Consider the following 20,725-nt stretch of genomic DNA (forward strand, 5'->3'; position numbering starts at 1 on the left):
CCGTGCGATCGCGGCCGGGCCTACGGAGGGCCGCGGGGGAACGGCGCTTTGTGAAAGCCGATCCCGGCCGGCGGCTCGGCAGGCGGAGGTCCGCCCTTCGCTTAGCCGCGAGTCATGTGTGTGTCACATGGCTCTTGCAAAACACCTCGAGCCTCTGCGGGTTTTGCAACGCCGGGGCTCGGTAATGAAACGGCCGTCGTCAGCCCGAAGGCGGCACGGCTTTCCGGGGGGTTGCCGGAGCTCGCGGTCTGTCCGTGCGACCCCCTTCCTCACCTCTCCGCTGGGAGCGGGGCTTGGGCCGGGGGCTGCCGCAGCCTGGCGGCGGTGAGAGCGGTTTCTGTGCGTCCCCCCCACCACCACCATCTCCCTGGGGCCGCAGGGACCGTCGCTGTGCTCGTGGTTCTTCATGTGAAGAACAGAAGGAGAGACTTGGGAAGAGCTTAAAAAAAAAACATTTTGAAACCTGCTATAGTACTGGAGAGTGTTTTTAGGGTTCTTTCCTTGACGTTGGCTTTGCCAGTGCTCTGGGTTGGGATGACAAAGCTGCTGTGCCCTCTGATGTAACCGGAGTGGCTCTGGTGTTGAGCTGCGTGCGTTGAATGGCATTGCTGCTCCAGATGACACTCAACCAACTTCAGTCCTTAGAGCTTACTTTTTCTCACAGTGCTGGCTTGTGTGGCCTTGGTTTGTGCTCCCGGCACATGGCAGCCTGACTGTGAGCACTCTGTGCCCATTAAACCACCTGAAGAGCACACAGAAACAGAAGGCAAGGTAGTCATCATTTAGTTTGAGATAGTTTGTGAAAACCAAGAGGTACAGCCAGCAACTCAGATTACATCTTGGCAATGTTACATAACGAGCCTGCTGGTGTGGGTTCAGGAAACATGAAAACAGCAGCGGGATGCAGCCAGTGGTTGAGCAGCCAACAAGTGCTGGGTGCCTTTATGGCCATGAAAGCTCCCAAGGTCTCACCTGAGTTCATCTCATACACCAGCAGATTTTGGAGCCAGAGGCTGCCTGCAGAGTGCTAGGCCAGGCTGTGAGGAGCTGGGGGGAGAAAGATGTTCTTCCCATAGCTTTCTGGATTTAGGGAAGACTCTCAGCTGATACTGAGGATGGTTTCCTGCACAGAGGTACTGAACGTTGCTCTGAAGTTGGAAGTACATTTTGTGGGAGACTCGTTCTCTCCAGAGCACATTTTTTCCTGATGGTGAGGGCAATTGAGCTCTTGAAAGTGGGTTGAAGAGGAAAGGCTGTAGTTTAAGATTAACTTGCAATATTAAAGTGTCACTTCCTGACAGGGCCGTTTCTGCCGGATGAGGATAAGAGATGGGAAGAGTACAGTGAGATTGACAGATATTTTCTTTCCCTGTACTATACTTTGATCAATATTAAACTAGAAGACTGATGGGGCTAGAACCTTCTTCTTTATAGTTCATTTGCAACAGGTGCAGGTGTCTATTTGTCTTTCTAGAAGTGCCTTGCCTGTAATGTATGTTCATTTCCTTACCACAACCCCACACCCTCCCTCCCTGGCATACCAGAGCTCTATCAGGCATCAGTGGGTCAGATAATGTTTTTAATGAAAAAGACTTGTGTTCTTCATTTGGTCTATTTAAAATGTCGTGAGATTAGAAGCACAGTGTCAGAGCTTGCAGGGATTGTGTGCTTCTGGGAGCTTTCTTGGAATTTTGGTGCTCCAAGGCAGCTTAGAGGAGGGATAATGAGTGTGCTGTTCCCTCCGAGTGAAGGAGGGCTGGCTGAGATGTCGCTGTGGTGTCTGTGAAGCCACATTCTCAAAACATCTGTCTGGGCAGTGCTGGGTTGTGTTCCTTTGTGTTCCTCCCCCGCTGTGATGTTTAAGTAAGCAAAGCGTCCATCTTGACTTCAGTGTCAAGGTCTTGCCAGGTTTGGTGCTTCCTACCTGTTGTACAGCCTATGTGCAGCAGGCTGGCTGGTGTGAACGCCGCAGGGTGAGCAGGTCAGCAGTGGTGGGAGCTCATCCTGCTGAGTGCTATGTCAAGTCTGGATTTCCAGCTAGGGAGCTGGAAAGGGAATAAGGAAATGTTTGTGGAATACATTTGCTTATAATATTTGGAGGTGTTACCAAATACCTGTGCGGGCTTTTCATCTTGTATGGTGGAACTCGGTGGATGATGATTGAATGACAGCTTTGGGTTGCTGGAGACATCTGGAGTCACGTGTTCTAACTTTTCTAAACCACAGTTTGTGTTGCTGAGTAGCATTGTCTTCTAATTCTGTTTGCTTCCACAAGCAGAGGGTAATCAGTGGCAGTCATGCTCCTCTTCAGCTTTTCTTGGATGGTGGAACAAAGACAGAAAATTGGAGGCTGCTGTGTCTGTTTGCAATAACCCTGCAGCTGACATCAGTGATTAAAGCTGATTCCAGCAGTTCCCTGTAGGGGATGGATGTCTACCTTGTCTTGTCTGTTTTGGGATAAAACCTTCCTGATATGAGGAAAAGGACACATTTACCTGGGTTAACAACAGTATCGTAGGCATGCAGATCCCTCATTCTGTGTGACTTTGGCCTCATCTGTCCTGAACTTCCTGGCTGTGGCAGGGAGAATCTGTGGTGATGCTACTCTCCACTCAGATGTGACAGTTCTCTTTGGAGATCTTCTCTTTTACAAGAGGCAGTTGAACTTAGTATCATCCAACCCTTGTCTTTGGCAAGAATCAAGTGTGTCCCCTTCCTGACAAGGAGGATGGAAGAGCCTCCCTTGTACTTGCTGTACCTGCCTGCCTTGCTGTGCATCCTCCTCCAGCGTGCTGTCTAGTATGGGTGCTGAGTATGCCTGCTTATATGCATAATGAGATAAGGCTGAACGATCAATCTGAATTCGTGCCACCTCGAAGTGGTGTGGAGAAGCTGTACTGCTTGTGCTCAGCCTGCTTCACCAAGGCTTTCTGTGCTCTGAGAGCCAGTGACCAAACTCTCAAGTCCTGTAAAGCAAAACTCCGTAGCTTCAGAAATGGTCGTTGCACTTCAGAGCCAACACCAAAATTAACCTGTGTGACTTGGACACATGAGAGCAGTGGAAGCTGTTTATTCCATCAGCTGAGTTAAGTCTGGAAATAGACTTCAGTAAAGCTTTGTAGTTTGTTTTCATTTCTGTTGGATTTCTACTGTTAGAAGTTTAACATAATGCCCCATGTAGTGCTGTTCATCTGGTTCCTGAGGTCTGTATGTAGGCACCTCATGTTTTAAAAGCACCTAGAGCAGCTGTACCTAGAAATGCAGTGTGCAGTTGGGTGTTATGCATGCAGTAACCTTAGTTTTTGAGAACCTAAACAGCAAGGTTCCACTTTCAGTTATCCTTGAGTTCACACAGGTCTAAGCTTCAGTCAGGCTGATCTGGTGAAAGTAGGTTTATGACACAGTGCCCATTTTTGGGGTGGCAGCCACTTGGTAAAGGCCATTGCCTTGTGCCAGGGCCAGAACAGTGCTGGAGCTGCTCTGAGCTCTGGATTGCTTCTGAAATAGAGTGAGGTCAGGAAGGCCTTAGTGGTAAAGGTGTCAAAAGCAGTATTTAAGGCTTTTGGATTCCTGTTGCTTTAATTTAGCAGTAGTGCTGAGTAAGCTGTGACAGCCCTTCTTTGCTTCTGGACAGTAAATGCTTGCATGTAAAATGGAAGACTTAATAGCAAGGTATAGGTGGCTGGTGGCTGCCCTGAGCACCAGGAGGAGGGCAGGGAAGGCCACGTGGTGCCTGGAGGCTGAGGACACCTGCATCTTCCTGATGACAAGCTCCTCACTGGGGCCTTATCTACACTAAGAAGGAATTAAGGCTTTTCTCCCAACATTAGCAGCAATGTTCTAGTGAGAACAGTGGTAATATTCATATGATATTGTTCTTAAGGAGATTACAAATGTGCTGCAGGCTCTCATACTTTCAAGTGTATTAATACTTTCCAGAAGTAATAATTTAGTCTTGCAGGAAACTTAAGCTTTGCCAGCGACTTTACCAACATGTACTGTGAAACTTGAAAGCTGAGGAAGCTGTAGCTTCAGTTTGTGATCATGGAGAAGGAGGGATAAGTTGAACTACAGGCCAGGTCTGAGAGCTGCGTGCCTTCACCTCACCCTCCAGCCTATGTCACCCTTCTCTGCTGCTCCCAAGGCAGTAAGTCCTTGGTGGGGGTAAAGAGACTTCAGTGCCCGACTGCAGGTGCTTGGGGGTAGCTCCTGCCTCAGTTCCAGGGTGTGGGAGGTGGGTGGAGGAGCACTGAGGTAGCTGTAAGGCTGGCTGTGCAGTCCTGCTGGCTCGCCGTCAGGCTTGGAGCTCATCTTGTGATGGAGCTCAGCAGGGCATCCTCAGCTCCCACCTCATTGCTGTGGCAGCTTTTGCGGGTTGGCCCACAAGACATATGGAACTGCTGCCCCAAAGGGCGTGGGGGCACAGGATGCTGCTGGGTCAGCTCACGGATAGGCCTGAGCTTTGTGAGTGGCCTGTCAGTGCTGTCCTGGGCAGTGATCACCAGTGTGAGCTGCTGGCAGTAACAGTGCTCCCGGTAAGTAGTAGTTCTTCATCTGTCTTGAAGCTGTTGAGATAAGTGGGTTGTGTGTGCAATCAAACTTATCTCTCCTGAACTATTTGGGTTAGTAACTGTCATTTTACTAGAACAGTCTTGCTTCATGTTAGTACATGACTTGACAGTAGTGAGTTCTGGTGGCCATAAACTGCTAAATATCCTTTAGATGACTTTGATTTTTGAAATACCTTGAGTGCTTTTTACTTTACGATGTGTAGGAAATATGCATTTCTGAAAGATTAGCTTATTAGTTGTTACATCTTCTTCTCTCAAGGCTGGAGACAAGCCAGAAGCACTGTGAGGGTGAGTGGAAGTCTCAGCTGACCAAGTTCCTTCAGCTTGAGACCAGCTGGAAAGACAGGTCGCCCAGGCATGTGAGCAGAACAGAGGTGATGCTGGCAGCTGACCAGCTGTTTGGCTGCTACCAGCTGAGGATGCATGCAGGCTGCTGCCAGCTAGAGTTGCTGCAGTGGTGGGGAGTAATAGGTAGGGACAAGTGGCTTCAGGCACTTGGATGAGTCTTATCTTCATTTGGTGAAGTGGCACAGAAACATACCTTTGTAAACTTGAGGCTAAGTGAGAGTGGGACGTCATTCTGGACATCATGGGGCTGAAGTGCTACAAGCCTAGGGTAGGTAGTCTAACACAGGTTACCTGCTTGCTGCAGGTGGTCCACATCATACCACCACCTTCCTGAGCACAGATACGTGTGGGTATCACACCTGAGCATGAATACATTCCCATTTAGCAATGGCTTTAGTTTTCTTTCTTTTCTGGAAGACCAATAGAGTATGTGGCCATTCTGCTGTAAAGTCTGCAGCAGAAGGCAAGTGTTCATTTTCTGTTAGCAGGTCGTTAAACTTAATTTAGGTGTACAAGTTACTAACACTGTGTATTCCGTTGGTTTTGTTTGCTTTTAGCCAGCTGTTCATGGAGTTACATGATGGCATTGGGCCTTTGACTTAAAAATGGTGTGGAGAAAGCTTGCTGGCCAGCAGAACTATTACTTCTGCCATCTGTTGCTGCAGTTGCTCAACCAAAGAGCAAGGCTTGCACTTAACTGAGAAGTGTGGTTTCAGCTTTAGCTAGACCACAAAGAGCTGAAGCAGGGCTCTCTTGCCTTGCTGATAGGCCGCTGTCCTCAGTGGAACTTCCTAGGAAGAAATGCTTCTATCCAAAAATGCTGCCTTCAGAACATGTACCTCACACTTCCCTTACAGAGCAAATTAAGTGACTTGTGAAAGCGTCTAAACTGGGTAGAGGAGTTTGGAGTTGTAGGTGCCTGTTCTCTAGCAGTGAATTAATTTACCCGGTCAGATATATTATATTGCTTTAATGAACTTGGCTGTCAATGGCATTTTTCATTAAGTGCTGTTTTTCTTCTTGCAGTGACTATTTATTCAAGCTACTTCTGATTGGAGACTCCGGTGTTGGGAAATCTTGCCTTCTACTTAGGTTTGCAGTAAGTGATTGTGCTTAAACTTTATTGGAAAGCAAAACAAAAACCTGCTGGATACTTAAGAAGAATTCATCTGCTGCAAGAACTGCTTGAAAGGACTGATGTCTGTCTAATACCTACCCATAATCAAAGTATTCCTAAGCTCTCCTGTCTTCTGCACTTGTTTCTAGCTGATGTGTCCTCAAGCTATAAGGACAGATGTTGAGGATGTGCAGTTAAGTTTGATTGTCACTCTCTCACTTGAGGGAAAACATCCTAATGCTAGGTTTTGATACTACTGCAGATAATGGTGGCAGTTCCTGCCCAAACATCTGCTCTGGGAGGAGCCTGCTGTGCTGCATGCTACCTGCATGAAGTTGTGGTCTGCTGTGCACCAGCAGCATCACACATGTGGAAACTATCAGGATGTGCAGTGCTGCTTTAGTAGGACAGGGTAATGTGAAAAGCAGAGTGAACACTTGATGTAACCTGCTCTGCTCTTAGAGCTGGAGGCGGTGGATTGGAAGTGACACCAGGGCTGGAGCAATACTCCCAGATCAGTCTAGCCTGCTTTTTTTGCAGATGCTTCTGAATACATTTTGTCTTCATGTGAATTGTCTGACTTTTCTTTTTGATAACCAGCTCAAGTTTGTGTCACTTACCTGATATTTCTGTAACTAAGTAGCTTTTTCTTGTGGAAATGACTTTCTAGCTAAGCTTTTTTTTTTTTTTGCTTGGCATAAGGAATTATTACAGCATTCGCTTACACGTGCTCCTGCTGTAGGTTAACCAGCAGGCTTTTTGAACACACCTTTCTGAGCATTGAAATGTTAAGGACATAAATGTCACATTCTGACAGGTTTAATGCTTTATTTCTACATTCTACTCCTTCAGTTTTTTGAGGTTTTCCATTTACAACCCAAAGAAATCCCATGCTTTTGTGCCAGCTGCTGGTTATGTAAGGCCCTTTGTGGCATATTTTACCCAAGGTTCTATCCTGCTGGTACTTCAGGGCAGTAAGCTCCTTTATGCCAGTAGGCTCATGATCTCTAGAACACAGCAATGAGCCCAAGGTTCCTGTGCTCCCTAAGGCCAGCTGGGGACTCAGAGCAGCTGTGTGTGCTGTTAAACCAGTGCTGCCATTGGCTTCCTGTGTTTACTCAGACTGTGCAGCAGGGGACTTCAACACAGGAGCCCAAGCTGTAATTCTAAACTGCCTTAGCAACCAAAGGATCTGAAATTCAGATGTAGAGTGTGACTGAGGCAAAGCCTTTACCTTCTTGGAGATAGCTGCTGTGTCACAGGTAAAGGAACCTCCAAGGAAGATAAAAATTTGAGGCATTTTAATTATTTTAATTAATAACCATCATAGTTATTCAAAATAGCCCCTCAGTTTGCCAACTCAAACAAAGGCTGTCTTTTAAGCTGTGGTTCAGGAGGACTTAATGTTGTAGTGGTTTTCAAAATGAATTTTACTGACTAGTTGTGGCACATAGATCTTGCTTTATGCCACGCTTTCAACTTTTGATACATTTCTGAGGTGTAAATATTGATTGAAGTGGTGCAGGTAACTGTTGGACTTTGTATTGGATGGTCAGACCACTTTTTGCTGGAGGGCTAAGTAGCTTTGTTTGCATGGTGTTTGTCTGTTGCATAATTAAGTAGGTGACTGCAGAAGGGCAGCTGGCTTGACTTCTGTTCACTCTTTCCTAGGATGACACGTACACAGAAAGTTACATCAGCACAATTGGTGTGGACTTCAAAATCAGAACTATAGAACTAGATGGGAAAACAATCAAGCTTCAGATAGTAAGTAGTATTTCTGAACTCCTAGCTACATCAATCTGTTAAAACATGTGCCTTCATGATTACCAGTACTTATATTTGATTATATTTTAATGATTAAAATGGTTTCCTCCCTGTACCAAGAGGATAGGCAGTTGTTACAAGACTTCCCATTGCCTCTTTCTAAAGAAGGATGCTGATGAACCCTGCTGGCCCAAAGGGGGAAATTACCTGTTGTTTTTTTTTTTTTCTTCCTCTGGGAAGAAAAGAAAGCTGGAGTGTTACAAGGCACCGTGGGCAGTGAGATGGGGGGGGGGTAGGATCCTGTGCTGGTGTGTTCTCATCAAAACTGGGCTCATTCTGCAGTAGTTGGGAAGGATTTGTGCAAGGGCATCACACTACTGCCCCAGATGCCCAGTTTCTGCAGCAGCTGTTAACAGCTATCTCTACTGTTTAGTGCTGGAAGTGTGCTTTCATGCATCTGAAAGGAGAAAGTAACACGAATGCTTGTTAACTGGCTTGCCCAACTTAGCATTGACTGTCTTCTGGTTGTTTGGCCTTTCCCTTAGAAGAAGCAGGGGAAGAGGCTTGGCAGCTTTTTCCTCTAATCTTGAAGCACTCCAAAACGGTGACTTGTGTAACGAAATCTAATATCTGTGCAAGGTCACACAATCCCTGTCAGCCATTGCTTCCAGCTCAAGCAGAGGCACTCAGGATGGGGAGGCAGTGACTCAGGGGTTTCAGGCTGTGCTGTGGAGCAGCAGTCCGGTTCACAGCCAGAAACCTCTGTGGCAGAGCCTGCAGACCTCCAGAGCCAGGAGTGCTGTCAGTACTGGAATCTGGCTCTGAGTCTGGCTAATTTTAATACGTGCTTAGCCCGGCTCATCATGTGGCCCGGGGAACAGTGGTGGTTGGGTGAGTGCTGTTCCTGCCCTGGCAGGGGAAGAAGTCAAGAACTACACACCCTTCCTTAACAAAGGTTACCTTTGCAGCTCCTCTACCAATGAAGCCGAAGGGTTTGGTGATGTTAAAAGATGCCCACACCTGATCTTAACAGGTTTTAAAGCTCTGGCTCGTATGTTTGTTCTCCTCACCACTGCACTGTAGCTTCCATTGAGGTCCAGACAATGTGAGATGTTTTCTTCATTGAGATATCTTTAGTGCACTTGTCCAGAAACCAAACGAACGGGCAGTTCTGGAAAAGCACCTACTGAAGTGTGCTTCACAGTTAAAACACTGATTATCTTCAATCCTGTTTGTTTCTGTCTCTGTAACTGTGACTTGGCTATGCCTGCAGCTGGATGGCTGATCAGCCAAGCTGCATTTCCACAAGGCTGCGTAACACTACACTGCAGTAACTGGTCCTGTTTGTCTTGCAGTGGGACACAGCGGGACAGGAGAGGTTTCGAACTATCACTTCCAGTTACTATAGAGGAGCTCATGGCATCATAGTTGTGTATGATGTTACAGATCAGGTAAGGAGTGAATCTGTGCCCAGTGTTTTCCCACATGGACTGCACTAGGCTGGTATGTAAATAAATGCAATCTGATGCTTTTTGCACTGCACAGGATTTCAACAACTTGGCATTTCTTAAGTATACGAGTGGCATGTTCTTCTGACTGTTAATGTTTATCAAAGGTGTGCTAGTGTCTGCTTTGGGGCTTAATAAAAGGAGCTTTGGGATACATGGCTGTAAAGCTGAGGTATCCTAGGCTTAAGCTAAGATCTGCTGGGCAGGTAACTGTTCTGTGTGAATATTTCTCAGCCTGCCTTTGGCAGCAGGAAGTCTGAGTTACTGATGAAATTGTTGAAAGAGTTCTGAATGCACTTGAACTTTGGTCTGCAATGAAGACTGGAATTTGAAACAAATGTCAGTGTGTGTGCAGTGTACAACTGAGCCAGTGTTTTCTGTGCATCTCTGAAGATTACTGGTGCTGTTGTGCTGCCTGAAGGGCTCTTTGGAGGCGTCGAGTTTCCTGAGCTAATAGAAAAGGAACAGTTGGGTTCAGTACTAACCTGAGTGGCAGTTCTGTATTTCTGGAGTCAAAGACTCCATCTCTACGACGCCGTGACTTGCACCTCATAGCTAGTGCTCTTAATACCTGGGGTGGTTCTGCTTTCAGCTGTGTGCCTTTTCTCTCTCTGCTACAGGAAGAGGAGGAGGAGTCCCTGATGGTGTGTGTTGGCCATTCAGGAGGGAAATACAAAGGGGTGGAGGGGGAAACGCAGCAAGGGAGGAAGGGTGATTGTACAGGACTTGGAGCAATGAATTCCAGAGTTTCTAGATCCTGTGTGACTTCCTTATCCTCAGATAATCAGGGGAGTGCTGTGTTGTGGATAAATACAGCAGCATTATTGTTCTATCCCTTGTGGTTGTGAAGCACACTGATAAGTATGCTATTCTTCATCTTTTCCCAGTCATTACCAAGTAGTGCTGACCTGTGCTCACGGTGAGGGGTCTTGCTTACAGTTCTCTTGTCTCCTAGGAGTCTTTCAATAATGTAAAACAGTGGCTGCAGGAGATAGACCGTTATGCCAGTGAAAACGTCAACAAGTTGTTGGTGGGGAACAAGTGTGATCTGACCACAAAGAAAGTAGTAGACTATACAACAGCAAAGGTACGTTGATAATATCCTTGCATGGCTGAGCGCTGCCCTGGGTTGCAGATGCAGCTGAGTAGGGTAGAGGAGCACCTCAGTACCCAGGTGGCAGTGTGCCATGAGTGCAGGTAGCTTAGGTGCACAGCAGGCTGCAGCTTGGGAGTGGGGTGGTGGTCTGGGAACTCGTAGCTCATACAGAGCTGCACTGGGAAGCAAGGTGACTTATGGATCTGTACGTGAGCTCACTGTTTGCTGTCTCTCAATTTGCAGGAATTTGCAGATTCTCTTGGAATTCCATTTTTGGAAACCAGTGCAAAGAACGCCACAAATGTAGAACAGTCTTTCATGACCATGGCTGCTGAGATTAAAAAACGAATGGGTCCTGGAGCGACAGCTGGTGGTGCGGAGAAGTCCAATGTTAAAATTCAGAGCACTCCAGTCAAGCAGTCTAGTGGAGGTTGCTGCTAAAACTTGCCTCCCCCCTTTTGTCTCACAACAATGAATTTGCAATCTGAACCCAAGTGAAAAAAAAAAAAAAATTGCCTGAATTGTACTGTATGTAGCTGCACTACAACAGATTCTTACCGTCTCCACAAAGGTCAGAGATTGTAAATGGTCAATACTGACTTTTTTTATTCCCTTGACTCAAGACAGCTAACTTCATTTTCAGAACTGTTTTAAACCTTTGTGTGCTGGTTTATAAACGTGTAATCCTTGTTGCTTTTCCTGATACCAGACTGTTTCCTGTGGTTGGTTAGGATGTATTTTTGTTTTGATGTTTCTATTGGCATGTTTAGATGTCAGGTTTAGTCTTCTGAAGATGAAGTTTAGCCATTTTGTATCAAACAGCACAACAGTGTCTGTCGGTTTCCATGCATAAAATTTAGTAAGATATATGTAAGATCTGATTTGCTAGTTCCTTCTTGTAGAATTATAAATGGAAAGATCACACTATCTCTGATTAATAGTTTCTTCATACTCTCTGCATATAATTTGTGGCTGCAGAATATTGTAATTTGTTGCACAATATGTAACAAAACTGAAGAAATGTTTAATAAATATTGTACTTATTGGAAGTAATATCAAACTGTATGGTGATAAATATTGTCTTAATTTGTATTGGCTAAAGGGGAAATCAGGCTTGCATTGTGCACAAAACATATCTTTGTGCAGCCATGGCTCTCAGACCTTGTAGTAGAGCAGAGACCTTCCCTGCAACAAACATTGTGCTGTGCCCCAAAAGCCTGAGCTCTCACAGTGCTGAAGGCACACACCCTGTACCAGGAACACACCGGTGTTGGTGGAGGCATCGTGCACTCTGAATGTACTGCAGTTCCCTAACTTAGACTCAGATCTTAATTTATTTCTCAAGGACTCCACGTAGGGCACCTGTCTGCTTGGTGTGAGGGGAGAGGAGCAGTGTTTCCCTAACGTGAGTGACTTCAGCATAACCTTGAGGTGGTATGACTTTCTACCAGTATATTATGTCTTTTCTATATACTGTTAATTCCATCCTCTTTTAATTAATACTCTTCTTCATGCAACAGCTTAGTTTCTCTTCTGTTATGTGTAGAGGCACCAGAAGGATGCAGTGGGGACAGGGCAGCCCCACCCCAGGCTGTTGCTCCAGTAGGCGCTATTGCACCCAATGTGGAACTAACCAGCAGCTGTGAGGTTTGGGCAGCGTGTGATTCGTTGTACAGAGCTAATCAAGTCATTAGTGCCTGATGTCTAGCTAAAAGCCACAGGAAAGCTAGCCTATAACACTTCCTATACATGTAAAATTGTTCAGCTTTATCTAAACTCAAACGTTCAGCCTATTCTGTAAATAGTCTCATGTTTGAAAGACCATGTAACATTCCCCTAGTAGTAAATACACCTTGTGGTAGTAAGAATATAGCCTAGGTATGTTGTGAGGTATAAACTAAAATCGGTGCAAATATCCTCTGATCTTTTTTTTGGGGGGGACTTTGGCTAACAGCTTTCTTCAACATAGTTGCATCAATCAACAGGCAATTGTAATACATAAAGTATTGTCATGGTTAAGTTGAACTCTTCCACTTGAGACCTTCACAATAAAGTGATGTGCTTTCTATTAGAGATGTGCTTGTTGGTATAATTCATTATAATGTGACTGGCTCCTCCTTGAGGGCAGGAGCCATGGGAGGAGTGAGTGCTGCTAAGATCAGGAAGTGACCCAGAAGGTGTACTGAGGGCAAAACATCTTCCCTTCAGAGAACTGCACAAATGAACTTAAATGTTGAGATGCCTGCTACATAATATCCAAAACAATGTTAATATATACAGTAATAAAAGCATTGCAAAACCAACTTGGGCTACACCAGTTGTTTGGTGGTTTTTGTTGTTTTGTTTTTTTTTCCCTAAGTCATGACTTAACCTGCTGGCACTGTTCAGTGCTGGGACCAGGTGGAGAGCAGAGCAGGTTTAAAGGTAATCCCTGCTGAACTGGGCTCTCACTTGTGAGCTCCAGCAAAGTGCTTTGTGCTTAGAACCTGCCAGTGGTGGCCAGTAGGCAGCAGCCTTTCCTTCCATCAGCACTGCTGCAGGAGCCACACTGAGTGCTGAGGAGGAGGAGGAACTTGGAAACGTATTAAACAAAAAAGACCAGTATGTTATTTAGAACTCCTGGCTGCGTTGGTGTAGCTGTACTTTTTGCCTTCCACTTCTGCACTGCATGTGCTGTATCTGTTCTGTTTGTAAGAATGGGAGGAAATGATGTATTCTGCGAGAGAACGTGACTATTAACTATTTAGTGTAAAGGTTAATTACAAGTACCAGCAGCCTGTAACTTTCTTTTTTTGGCTACTTACCTTACGAAGTTGCTCCAAGCACACCCTTTTCTGTTGCAGAAAGGCCCTGGAGCTCCCTTCTGATGAAGGGGAGCTGTAAGAGGGGAATGGCACCGTCCTGTTGAGCCAGGGGGACCAGCATGGTGCAGCAGCTCATGCACAACTTGCTGCCTGCCTGACAGCACGCACCTGCTTGCTGTTTTATCAGGAGTCACTCAGTATTGGCTCTTTGCATTTATGCATAACAAAAACAGTTAAGTGGGCGCTGATGGATAATTATAAACAAGAGTTTGCTCTCAAGAACCAGAAGGAGCTGCCGCCCCTTGGCTTCCAGCACCTATTTTTGAAGGGCACAAACACAAACAGAACGCTGCTATTAGAATCACACAGCTTTACTTAGGTGTGAGTTGCACTGCACACTATGGATTACTCAGCTAAAAAAATGTGCTCCTGCCACGTAGGACAGAGCACTGCAATAAAAGAGTAAGCTACGTTCCAATAAAGAAGGAGGTGGGGAGCTGTACTTTCCTCACTCGTAGAGCTCCCCAGCTTAGCAATAACAGCAATGCCAGGAGCCAAGCAACTGCTGTACAGCTTGCCCTTCTGTGGCTACAGTAAAAACCAAACCAAATGGGCCCACGTTGGCCAGCGCAGCAGCGGTATCCCTGCGGAGCTGTCTGTGCAGTCGCTCTGCTCAGCCCTCCTGAGCCTGGCTGATGAAGCTCAGCTCTGATGGAGGCAGCACCTGCAATGAAACAGAAAGCTTAATCTTGGGCAGTGGCTGCAATCCAAACACAAACAAAACTAACCCACACTGTGCCTCAGTCACCTCCACATACACTCTTGAGAGCATGTAGTGTGTGTCTTTCAGAATTAGAAATAAAAAGCTTTGTAATGCAGCGTTACCCTCTTTCAAAGCTCTGGAAATATTTATTTCCCCTTCACCACTCGAATAACTGTTCAGAAATGCAACATGCGAGGTCACAGAGCTCTGAGGGAGGAAGGAATTCCCAAGTTGTGCCTCTCAGGGTGCAGGAGCTGCACCAGCCCTCCTGGCACAGCACGGAGTCAGGCTCCATGCTGGCACCCACAGTCATTTCATAAGGACACGGTTTTAGAAGGATTCCCAGTGACAGCTCAATTGGCTGAGGGAAATGGGACCAGATTTACTCCGCAGTGACAGCCCCCAATCACCGCTCCGTGCCAACGTTCCCCTCTCTCCTTACCCTGCTCGACCACTGGGCCTCTGGTGCCTGAGCTGCTGCCTGCTGTGCACTGCTGCTGCTCTCCCCCTGCACAGGACCCACAGCAGCCAGGACCGACTGGTACAGGCGCTCTGCGTGGTTCTCCAGCTCCTCTGACTGCTTCTCGATCAAACCCAGCGTGTCCTTTAAGGCTGGAAAACAGAAGGCATGAATGAAAACAGAAGGCATGACTGTAAGAACAAAGAATAGAGCTCCACCTGCCCCAGACAGATTTCTGAAGGAAACCGACTGTCAGATCTCACTGAGCGAGTCCATGTCTGCCCCTTCCAATTGTGATGCAGTGTTACAAGGGCAGCAGGATGTGACGTAGGAGGCTGCAGAGTAGGACTGAAAGTACAAAAATAGGGGCTCCCAGAGGAGTGCTTTATGCAGACTGCAAAAGTAGACCATTAAAACCCCTTTGGTGGCTGCAGACAAAGACTTTGGCCACAGGATGTGCACATATCCATCAGCCACGCAGGCAGCAAGCACTGTGATGGATGGCACGGCATGGAGCAAGGTCAAGGCACAGCACCTCCAGCCACAGATACACTTCTGCATCTGCCTCCATTCTCACAGCAACAGCAAACTGCCCACCAACTGCCAGGGATCTGGAGGGCCGGCTGTACCCACCTGCAGCCACACAGAAGTGCCCATCCCCTCCACCCCCACCCCGCAGCTCCTGCTCACCTGGCGAATTGGAGGCCATGCACTCAAGCAGAGCAGCTCCACGCTGCAGCACGCTCTCTGTCAGGCTCCGGTGGTCGGCCACGTCCTTCCTGAACTCCTGGGGAGAAAAGGGGAGCGCTGCTTAGCAGCGTGTTGGGCAGCACCCACCCCAGCGTGGCCCTGTGCTCCAGGCCATACCCACCAGGTAACGGTGCAGCGCTGCCCTCACGCTGGCAGCATCAGGCATAGGAGGCACCCAGCCGTCCGCCGTGTCAGCCACATCATACAGCCAACAGATGAGCTCCTCCAGCTGGTGGCAAAACACCTGCGTAACAAATCACAGCTGCTGCTCTGCCAGCTCCCTGCCCTCCTCCTCACAGCGACCCAGACCCACGGAGTTCATCTGCAGCTGCTCCTCCCCGGGGGATTGTCTGTCTCAATTGAGTACCTTCATTTATTTTTAAAGCGTCTCAGTCAGGGATTATTTTTGTGGGATGCTGTGTAAAGCCTGGGGGCCTCTGCTCCCTCTGAAGCCTCCAGCCGTGCTGGGCTCCGTCTGGGAGTCGTGCTGCTGCTCCGGGTACAGAGAGCTCCCCAAGCAGCCCTGTATACCTCAGGTACAGCTCTCATACATCCCAGGCAGGGCCGTGTTACAGCCCCAGGTAAGGCCCTTTACCCCTGGTTTGCAGCACAGCTGCCTCCACTTCCCAGCCTTCCCCAAAAGTTGTGACTGCTTTTAGGTGAACTCAGACTACCAATAGGGATAACCCAGAGAGCAGAAATGTTGTGAGGACGCAGAACTCCCCACTACCAGAGGTTCTTGCTCCATCTGAGGAAATTATCTGCCCTGGTGAGCCACCCTGCACAAATTCCTACCAGCTGCCAGGGACCGAGCACCAGACAGGAGGCACTGGGAGCACAGGAGCAAAGTACGGCCCCAAAGAGCGGTGGTGAATGGAAACAGCTGAGAGAACTGGGACTGTTCAGTCTGGAGAAGAGGAGGCTCAGAGGAGACCTTACCGCTTGCTACAACGGCCTGAAGGGAGGCTGTGCTGAGGTGGGGGTCAGCCTCTTCTCCCAGGTAACAGGAATAGGACAAAAGGGAATGGCCTCAAGTTGCACTACGGGGGTTAGCTTTGGTACGATGATCTTAGCGGATCCAACCGTAACAATTATCCTACATTGTATGCAAAACCTTCCCACAAGAAGCTTCAGTCCCTGGTCTCTGCCTACCTTAATGCACTGGGTGAGAGACTCACTCCACTGCTCCCCCTCTGTGGGACAGCCTGCAGCGTGCAGCCTGCTCAGGCGTGTCCCCTCCAGTACAGCCCTGCTGCTGGCAGGGAGATGCGGTCTGTGCAGAGGGTCTCTGTTGATTCTGCTGCTTGGCTGAGTGCTGTCCCAGCCGTAGGGGTGACAGAGCCCAGCAGGGCCTCCAGTTCTCTGCCTTTGGTCCCTGCTGCCCACTTTTCCAAAAGGAGCCCATTTAGACTCCAGGCCATTGCTGCGAGGTGGAGAGTCCCAGTGGCTTTGCCTGGGTGTCCTTATAGTTAAGGAAAGATCAGACAAAATCTGAGACAATGTTTCCAGCTCCCGGAGCCGGGGAGGCAGGGAAAGGAATTCTTCATCACCGTCCCACTCCCTTCTCAAGGGGAGTACTTGTGTTGTAGGCAGAAACCTCTCAGCGCTTTTCACCTTTCCTTTGTGACTGGAAAAGGGATTCCTGGTACACCAGCTTCCCCCATCCACATCAGGGCAATCAAATGAACTCAGTCTGGCTAACCCGGATAACGTTAAACCCTTAGCAAAACCTCCAGCAGGACCTGCTGCGCCAGCAGAGGAAGCGCTCCTTGCCAAGGATGCTTTTGCAATGGGAGAAGGTTCGTAGCGAGAGAGAGCTCCCGCATTGCCTGCTTTTCCAGCCACTGGTGTGGAGTTTCTCCTTGTGGAAGCCACAGCCCCCTGATGCTGATTCTCTCTCCTTCCTTGATCCTGCCAACCTAGGCCATAGATGCTGGTGGATCTGAAAGTGCCCTCAGGAGACAGAGAGAAGCTGTCCAGATCTACTCCTGAGTCGTGGAATAAAGGCTCCGGCACCTTCCCAAGCTTGTACTTTGGCTTCAGCGGGTATGTATAGTCCAGCAAGTCCTCATACTCTTTATTGGGGTTCCAGTGGGGAGACTGACGATCCGGGGATGGGGGTAATGAATCAGGTATGGCGCATGCCCAGTAATCAGCCTGATAGGAGGACATCTTGCTGACACGCTCCATGGCGGCACAGTCACGCAGCAAGGGACTGAGGGCCTTGCGTGCCTGCAGTGTCCTACCTCCTGTTGTCCTAACTCCCGTTGTCCTACCTCCCGTCACACCCGGCTGGTGGCACAGCTCCCAGGTGGCTGCAGTAGGTGTGTCCAGGCTGGCTGGTGAGCTTTGGGACCGCCTCCCTTCCTGCTGCTCAGAGATGCTGTTTTCCTCTAAAGAGAGTGTGGAGAAGCTTGATCTGGAGTGGCTCTGCCTGGGGCTCTTGGGGCTGGGCAGGGTTTGCTGAGGCAAGGACTCCGGGGGACTGGAGGACGGGGACCAAGGTGCCTGGCTCCAGTGCCTGGAAGAGATGCGATGGATGCTGGCAGTGGCATTTTCCTCTGTGGAGTTCTGCAGGGACCCAGGGAGAGAAGAAAGGAGAAGCTAATTCACGTGCTTGCTCAGTTTACAGCCCCAGTCACGTTACAAGCCTCCCGCACCACCAGGAAATCCCATTAAAAAGAACCAGGAGAAACACTTCTGATGCTTGGGGAATGGTACATAATACTCGTGCTTTGTGCCCAGACAGAAAGTCCCTTTGTGCAGCCAGGCCACCGAGATAAAAGCCCAGCCCCAGCTCCGCCCCAAGAGGCGGCACGGACATGAACTCTGTTCCAGCAGTGCGCCTGCACGCCGCTCGTCAGGCCTGGAAAGGGTTTGTTTTTAAGGAAAGGCATCTCGAGGACTTGGAAGGCTGCATGAGTCACTTGGCAGCCAGAGACACTTACTTAAGGAGCTCCATTTTGAGCAGCTTCCAGCTCCACGGCAGCAACACAGGAACCAAGGCAACGGCCTGTGTGCCGGCACCCAACGCACCGCCGGAGGAGAAGGGGAGCTGCCCCCCTCAGCAGCACCCACTACCACTGCTGCATGTTTAATGCAACAGCGTCACTACTTAAAACCCACGGGCTCCTCCTTCCTGCTTGGGGCGACGATGTTTTGGGTTTATCTCAGCACGTTTTCGAGTGCGCGACAGCTGATGTGGTGTCGGGAGATGCAGTGCTCTGCGCTACAGGATTTTGTGTCACATCAGACAAGGTCCTTTGCCTCCAGGCCTTTCCTTCCCCTTGAGGTGAAATCTCCCCAGGACAGATACTCCTTCCCACCCCACAGGACCCAGACGCACAAGGCCCCATCTCACTAGGACCCACAATGGTCAGCACACCCCTCTCACCTGCTGCTGTTCCAGGAAGGACAAGTGGCCAAGACAGTGAGATGAATCACCGCTGTGGTCAGCTCCGTAGGTCAGCGGCCGTCTCTCCAGGCGGTTTGCTTTCATTCCAGGCAATCTGGATGTGGCTGTAACTCCGGTGGCCAAACCACCACGTCCACTCACTGCCAGGCTCTCCGAGTCGTTCAGGGTGGCTTTGGCTTCCTCTGCACCCAAAAGCTGGTGCACATTGCTGGCCAGCTCCAGGCAGTCCATCTGTCTGTCTGTGCAGTCCCAACTTCTGTAGCATTTGGCCTTCTGGCTCAGCGAGGCTTCAGAGAGCGACTTTGCCACATCCAGGGCCATCAGCACAGAACTTTTTCTGAGTGATGCCGCTGCGCTCTCTGAAACACACAACAAACAATGCTCTTCACCTCCCCTCATCTCCACGCAAAGTGAAAAAGTTGGGTGCGTTTTATAGCAAAGCCAGCAGTGTGCCCAAGGGGCCAAGAAGGCCCAGGGCATCCTGGCTTCTATCAGCACAGGCTGCCCAGGTGGGGTCACCGTTCCTGGAGGTGTTCAAGATCTGTACAGATGTGGCACTGAGGGACTTGGAGGTTGGCCTTGGTGATCTTAGAGGTCTCTTCCAATCTTAATGACCCTATGATTCATCACACCTTGGTGCATCAAAGTGCCACCCAGAGAAGAGCAAACTGGCCTTCCTGTCTGAGCAGTGATGCCTGGATTCTGAGCGCAGCACACAGGCACAATGCAACTAAAGCTTTTACAGCCCAAGAGCAAACCTGTGTTCTGCACCACGGCTTGGTCCTCTCTTGAATTAACAGCCCATCTCAAAACCAGGTTGTGTGCCATCAGTGGGCCCAACTAAGACATCATCAGAACACAAAGTACGTACCAGCTTGGCTGATCCCTGAAGCGTGCTGGGGGGAAAGCTGAGGTTTTTAAGGGACAAATGCAAAAACCCTGAGATGGAAGCCACATAGAAGTGAGCAGTATATAGAAAATAAGAGGGAGAGATAGGGAGCCACAAACCCTAAATCTTGGTGCTTAGCTGTGCAATTTTGGGCAACCTAAACCAGGTGTGGATGTCCCTGGTCATTGCAGGGGAGCTGGACTACATGGCTTTCAGAGGTCCCTTCCAACTCTAAGGATTCTAAGATTCTATGATTTCCCAGGACTTCGGAGTTGACACTGAAATAGTGGCAGGCTTTCACTGCTCACTAATTAGTTTAGCTGGGTCCGAGCAGATTCAGGAAGATCACAACTTCAGGCAACAACACTCCTCCCTGCAGGGAAACCCACGTCAGGGCACAAGCAGGGCTTTGGGAGCACAGAGGCCGGCCAGGGGGCTTTGTGCTGCCGTCCTCCTTCAGGCTGGGAACATGATCGCTGCTGTGGCTGTGGGGCAGCTAAATTCAGCACGGCAGCAACAGGCAGACAAAGGCCCGTTTCACCAGGACGGCTCCTCCTGGACCCTCTCAACCTCTGCTTTTTGCCTTTTGGATGACAGGGGCTGAACCCCAAGGAGCAGCACGCTGCTGCTGGCCAGCCCTGCCAGATGGCCGCACCTGCCGGCCTTACAGGATCCCCATTCAGCCGCCTGGCTGGCAGGTCAGGCCGAATGCCAGAAGGTCAGATCTGACCTACGTGCGATTTAAAGACCCAGACTACCCTCCCACATCGATGCGTTTTCCTGCCGTGCCTGCCAGGGAGGGGTGAGGAGGGGTGACACTGCTGGTCGGGCTCCTTCTTCCAAACCCAGCTGACCTCACGTGCACAAAACCCACCAGGAGACAAATCTGACGGTACAACGCTTACATTCCGGAGCCCATTTCGGCCCACGTGCCCGCCGTGCCTTCCCCATGCCGTCATCGAGCATCCGCCCTGCCCCCTCACAGACTTCAATGACCGCCTTCCAGCCCCCCAGAGCCCCTCAGACACTTTTGCCGTACTTCTCCCCGTTTCCAAGCGCTGCGTGGCACCACGGGACTTTGTCCAAAGAAAGCGTGGAGGCACGGGACCGGCAGCCAGCTCCGCTCCCGGCACCTTCGGACCGCACGCCTCGGCAAATCCGTTCCGCTTGCCCGGCAATTCTCTCGTCGTTTCTCCCATCCCGAGCACACCGCTCGGCTCCCCCCGGAACGCCCGCA

General features: G+C 49.3%; 2 protein-coding genes across 3 annotated transcripts in view; one reads left to right on the forward strand and one right to left on the reverse strand.

Moving 5' to 3' along the window:
• The first annotated feature begins 5,892 nt into the window (after positions 1–5,892).
• RAB1A (RAB1A, member RAS oncogene family) lies at positions 5,893–12,710 on the forward strand. The gene is made up of 5 exons (XM_010706445.1): positions 5,893–6,018; positions 7,708–7,803; positions 9,159–9,254; positions 10,267–10,398; positions 10,651–12,710. Exons 1-5 carry the CDS (start codon positions 5,908–5,910, stop codon positions 10,846–10,848), a joined length of 633 nt encoding a protein of 210 aa, XP_010704747.1. The 5' UTR covers positions 5,893–5,907; the 3' UTR covers positions 10,849–12,710.
• Positions 12,711–13,566: 856 nt separating this feature from the next.
• Positions 13,567–20,725, reverse strand: part of CEP68 (centrosomal protein 68) — an 8,910-nt gene continuing 1,751 nt past the window's right edge. The window contains exons 1-7 of one of the 2 annotated variants that reach the window (XM_010706446.2): positions 20,528–20,719; positions 18,579–18,958; positions 16,337–17,755; positions 15,306–15,428; positions 15,125–15,221; positions 14,417–14,586; positions 13,567–13,935 (exon numbers count right to left, since the gene is read on the reverse strand). In XM_010706446.2, the coding sequence (XP_010704748.1) occupies positions 13,885–13,935; positions 14,417–14,586; positions 15,125–15,221; positions 15,306–15,428; positions 16,337–17,755; positions 18,579–18,958; positions 20,528–20,687 (2,400 nt within the window). In that variant the 5' untranslated portion in view covers positions 20,688–20,719 and the 3' untranslated portion in view covers positions 13,567–13,884. Of the gene's footprint in view, positions 13,936–14,416; positions 14,587–15,124; positions 15,222–15,305; positions 15,429–16,336; positions 17,756–18,578; positions 18,959–20,527; positions 20,720–20,725 lie in introns of those variants that run through there. The other variant, XM_010706447.2, reaches the window with a different exon arrangement.

Source organism: Meleagris gallopavo, chromosome 2, assembly GCF_000146605.3.
Source record: "Meleagris gallopavo isolate NT-WF06-2002-E0010 breed Aviagen turkey brand Nicholas breeding stock chromosome 2, Turkey_5.1, whole genome shotgun sequence".
In the NCBI taxonomy this organism is placed as follows: domain Eukaryota; kingdom Metazoa; phylum Chordata; class Aves; order Galliformes; family Phasianidae; genus Meleagris; species Meleagris gallopavo.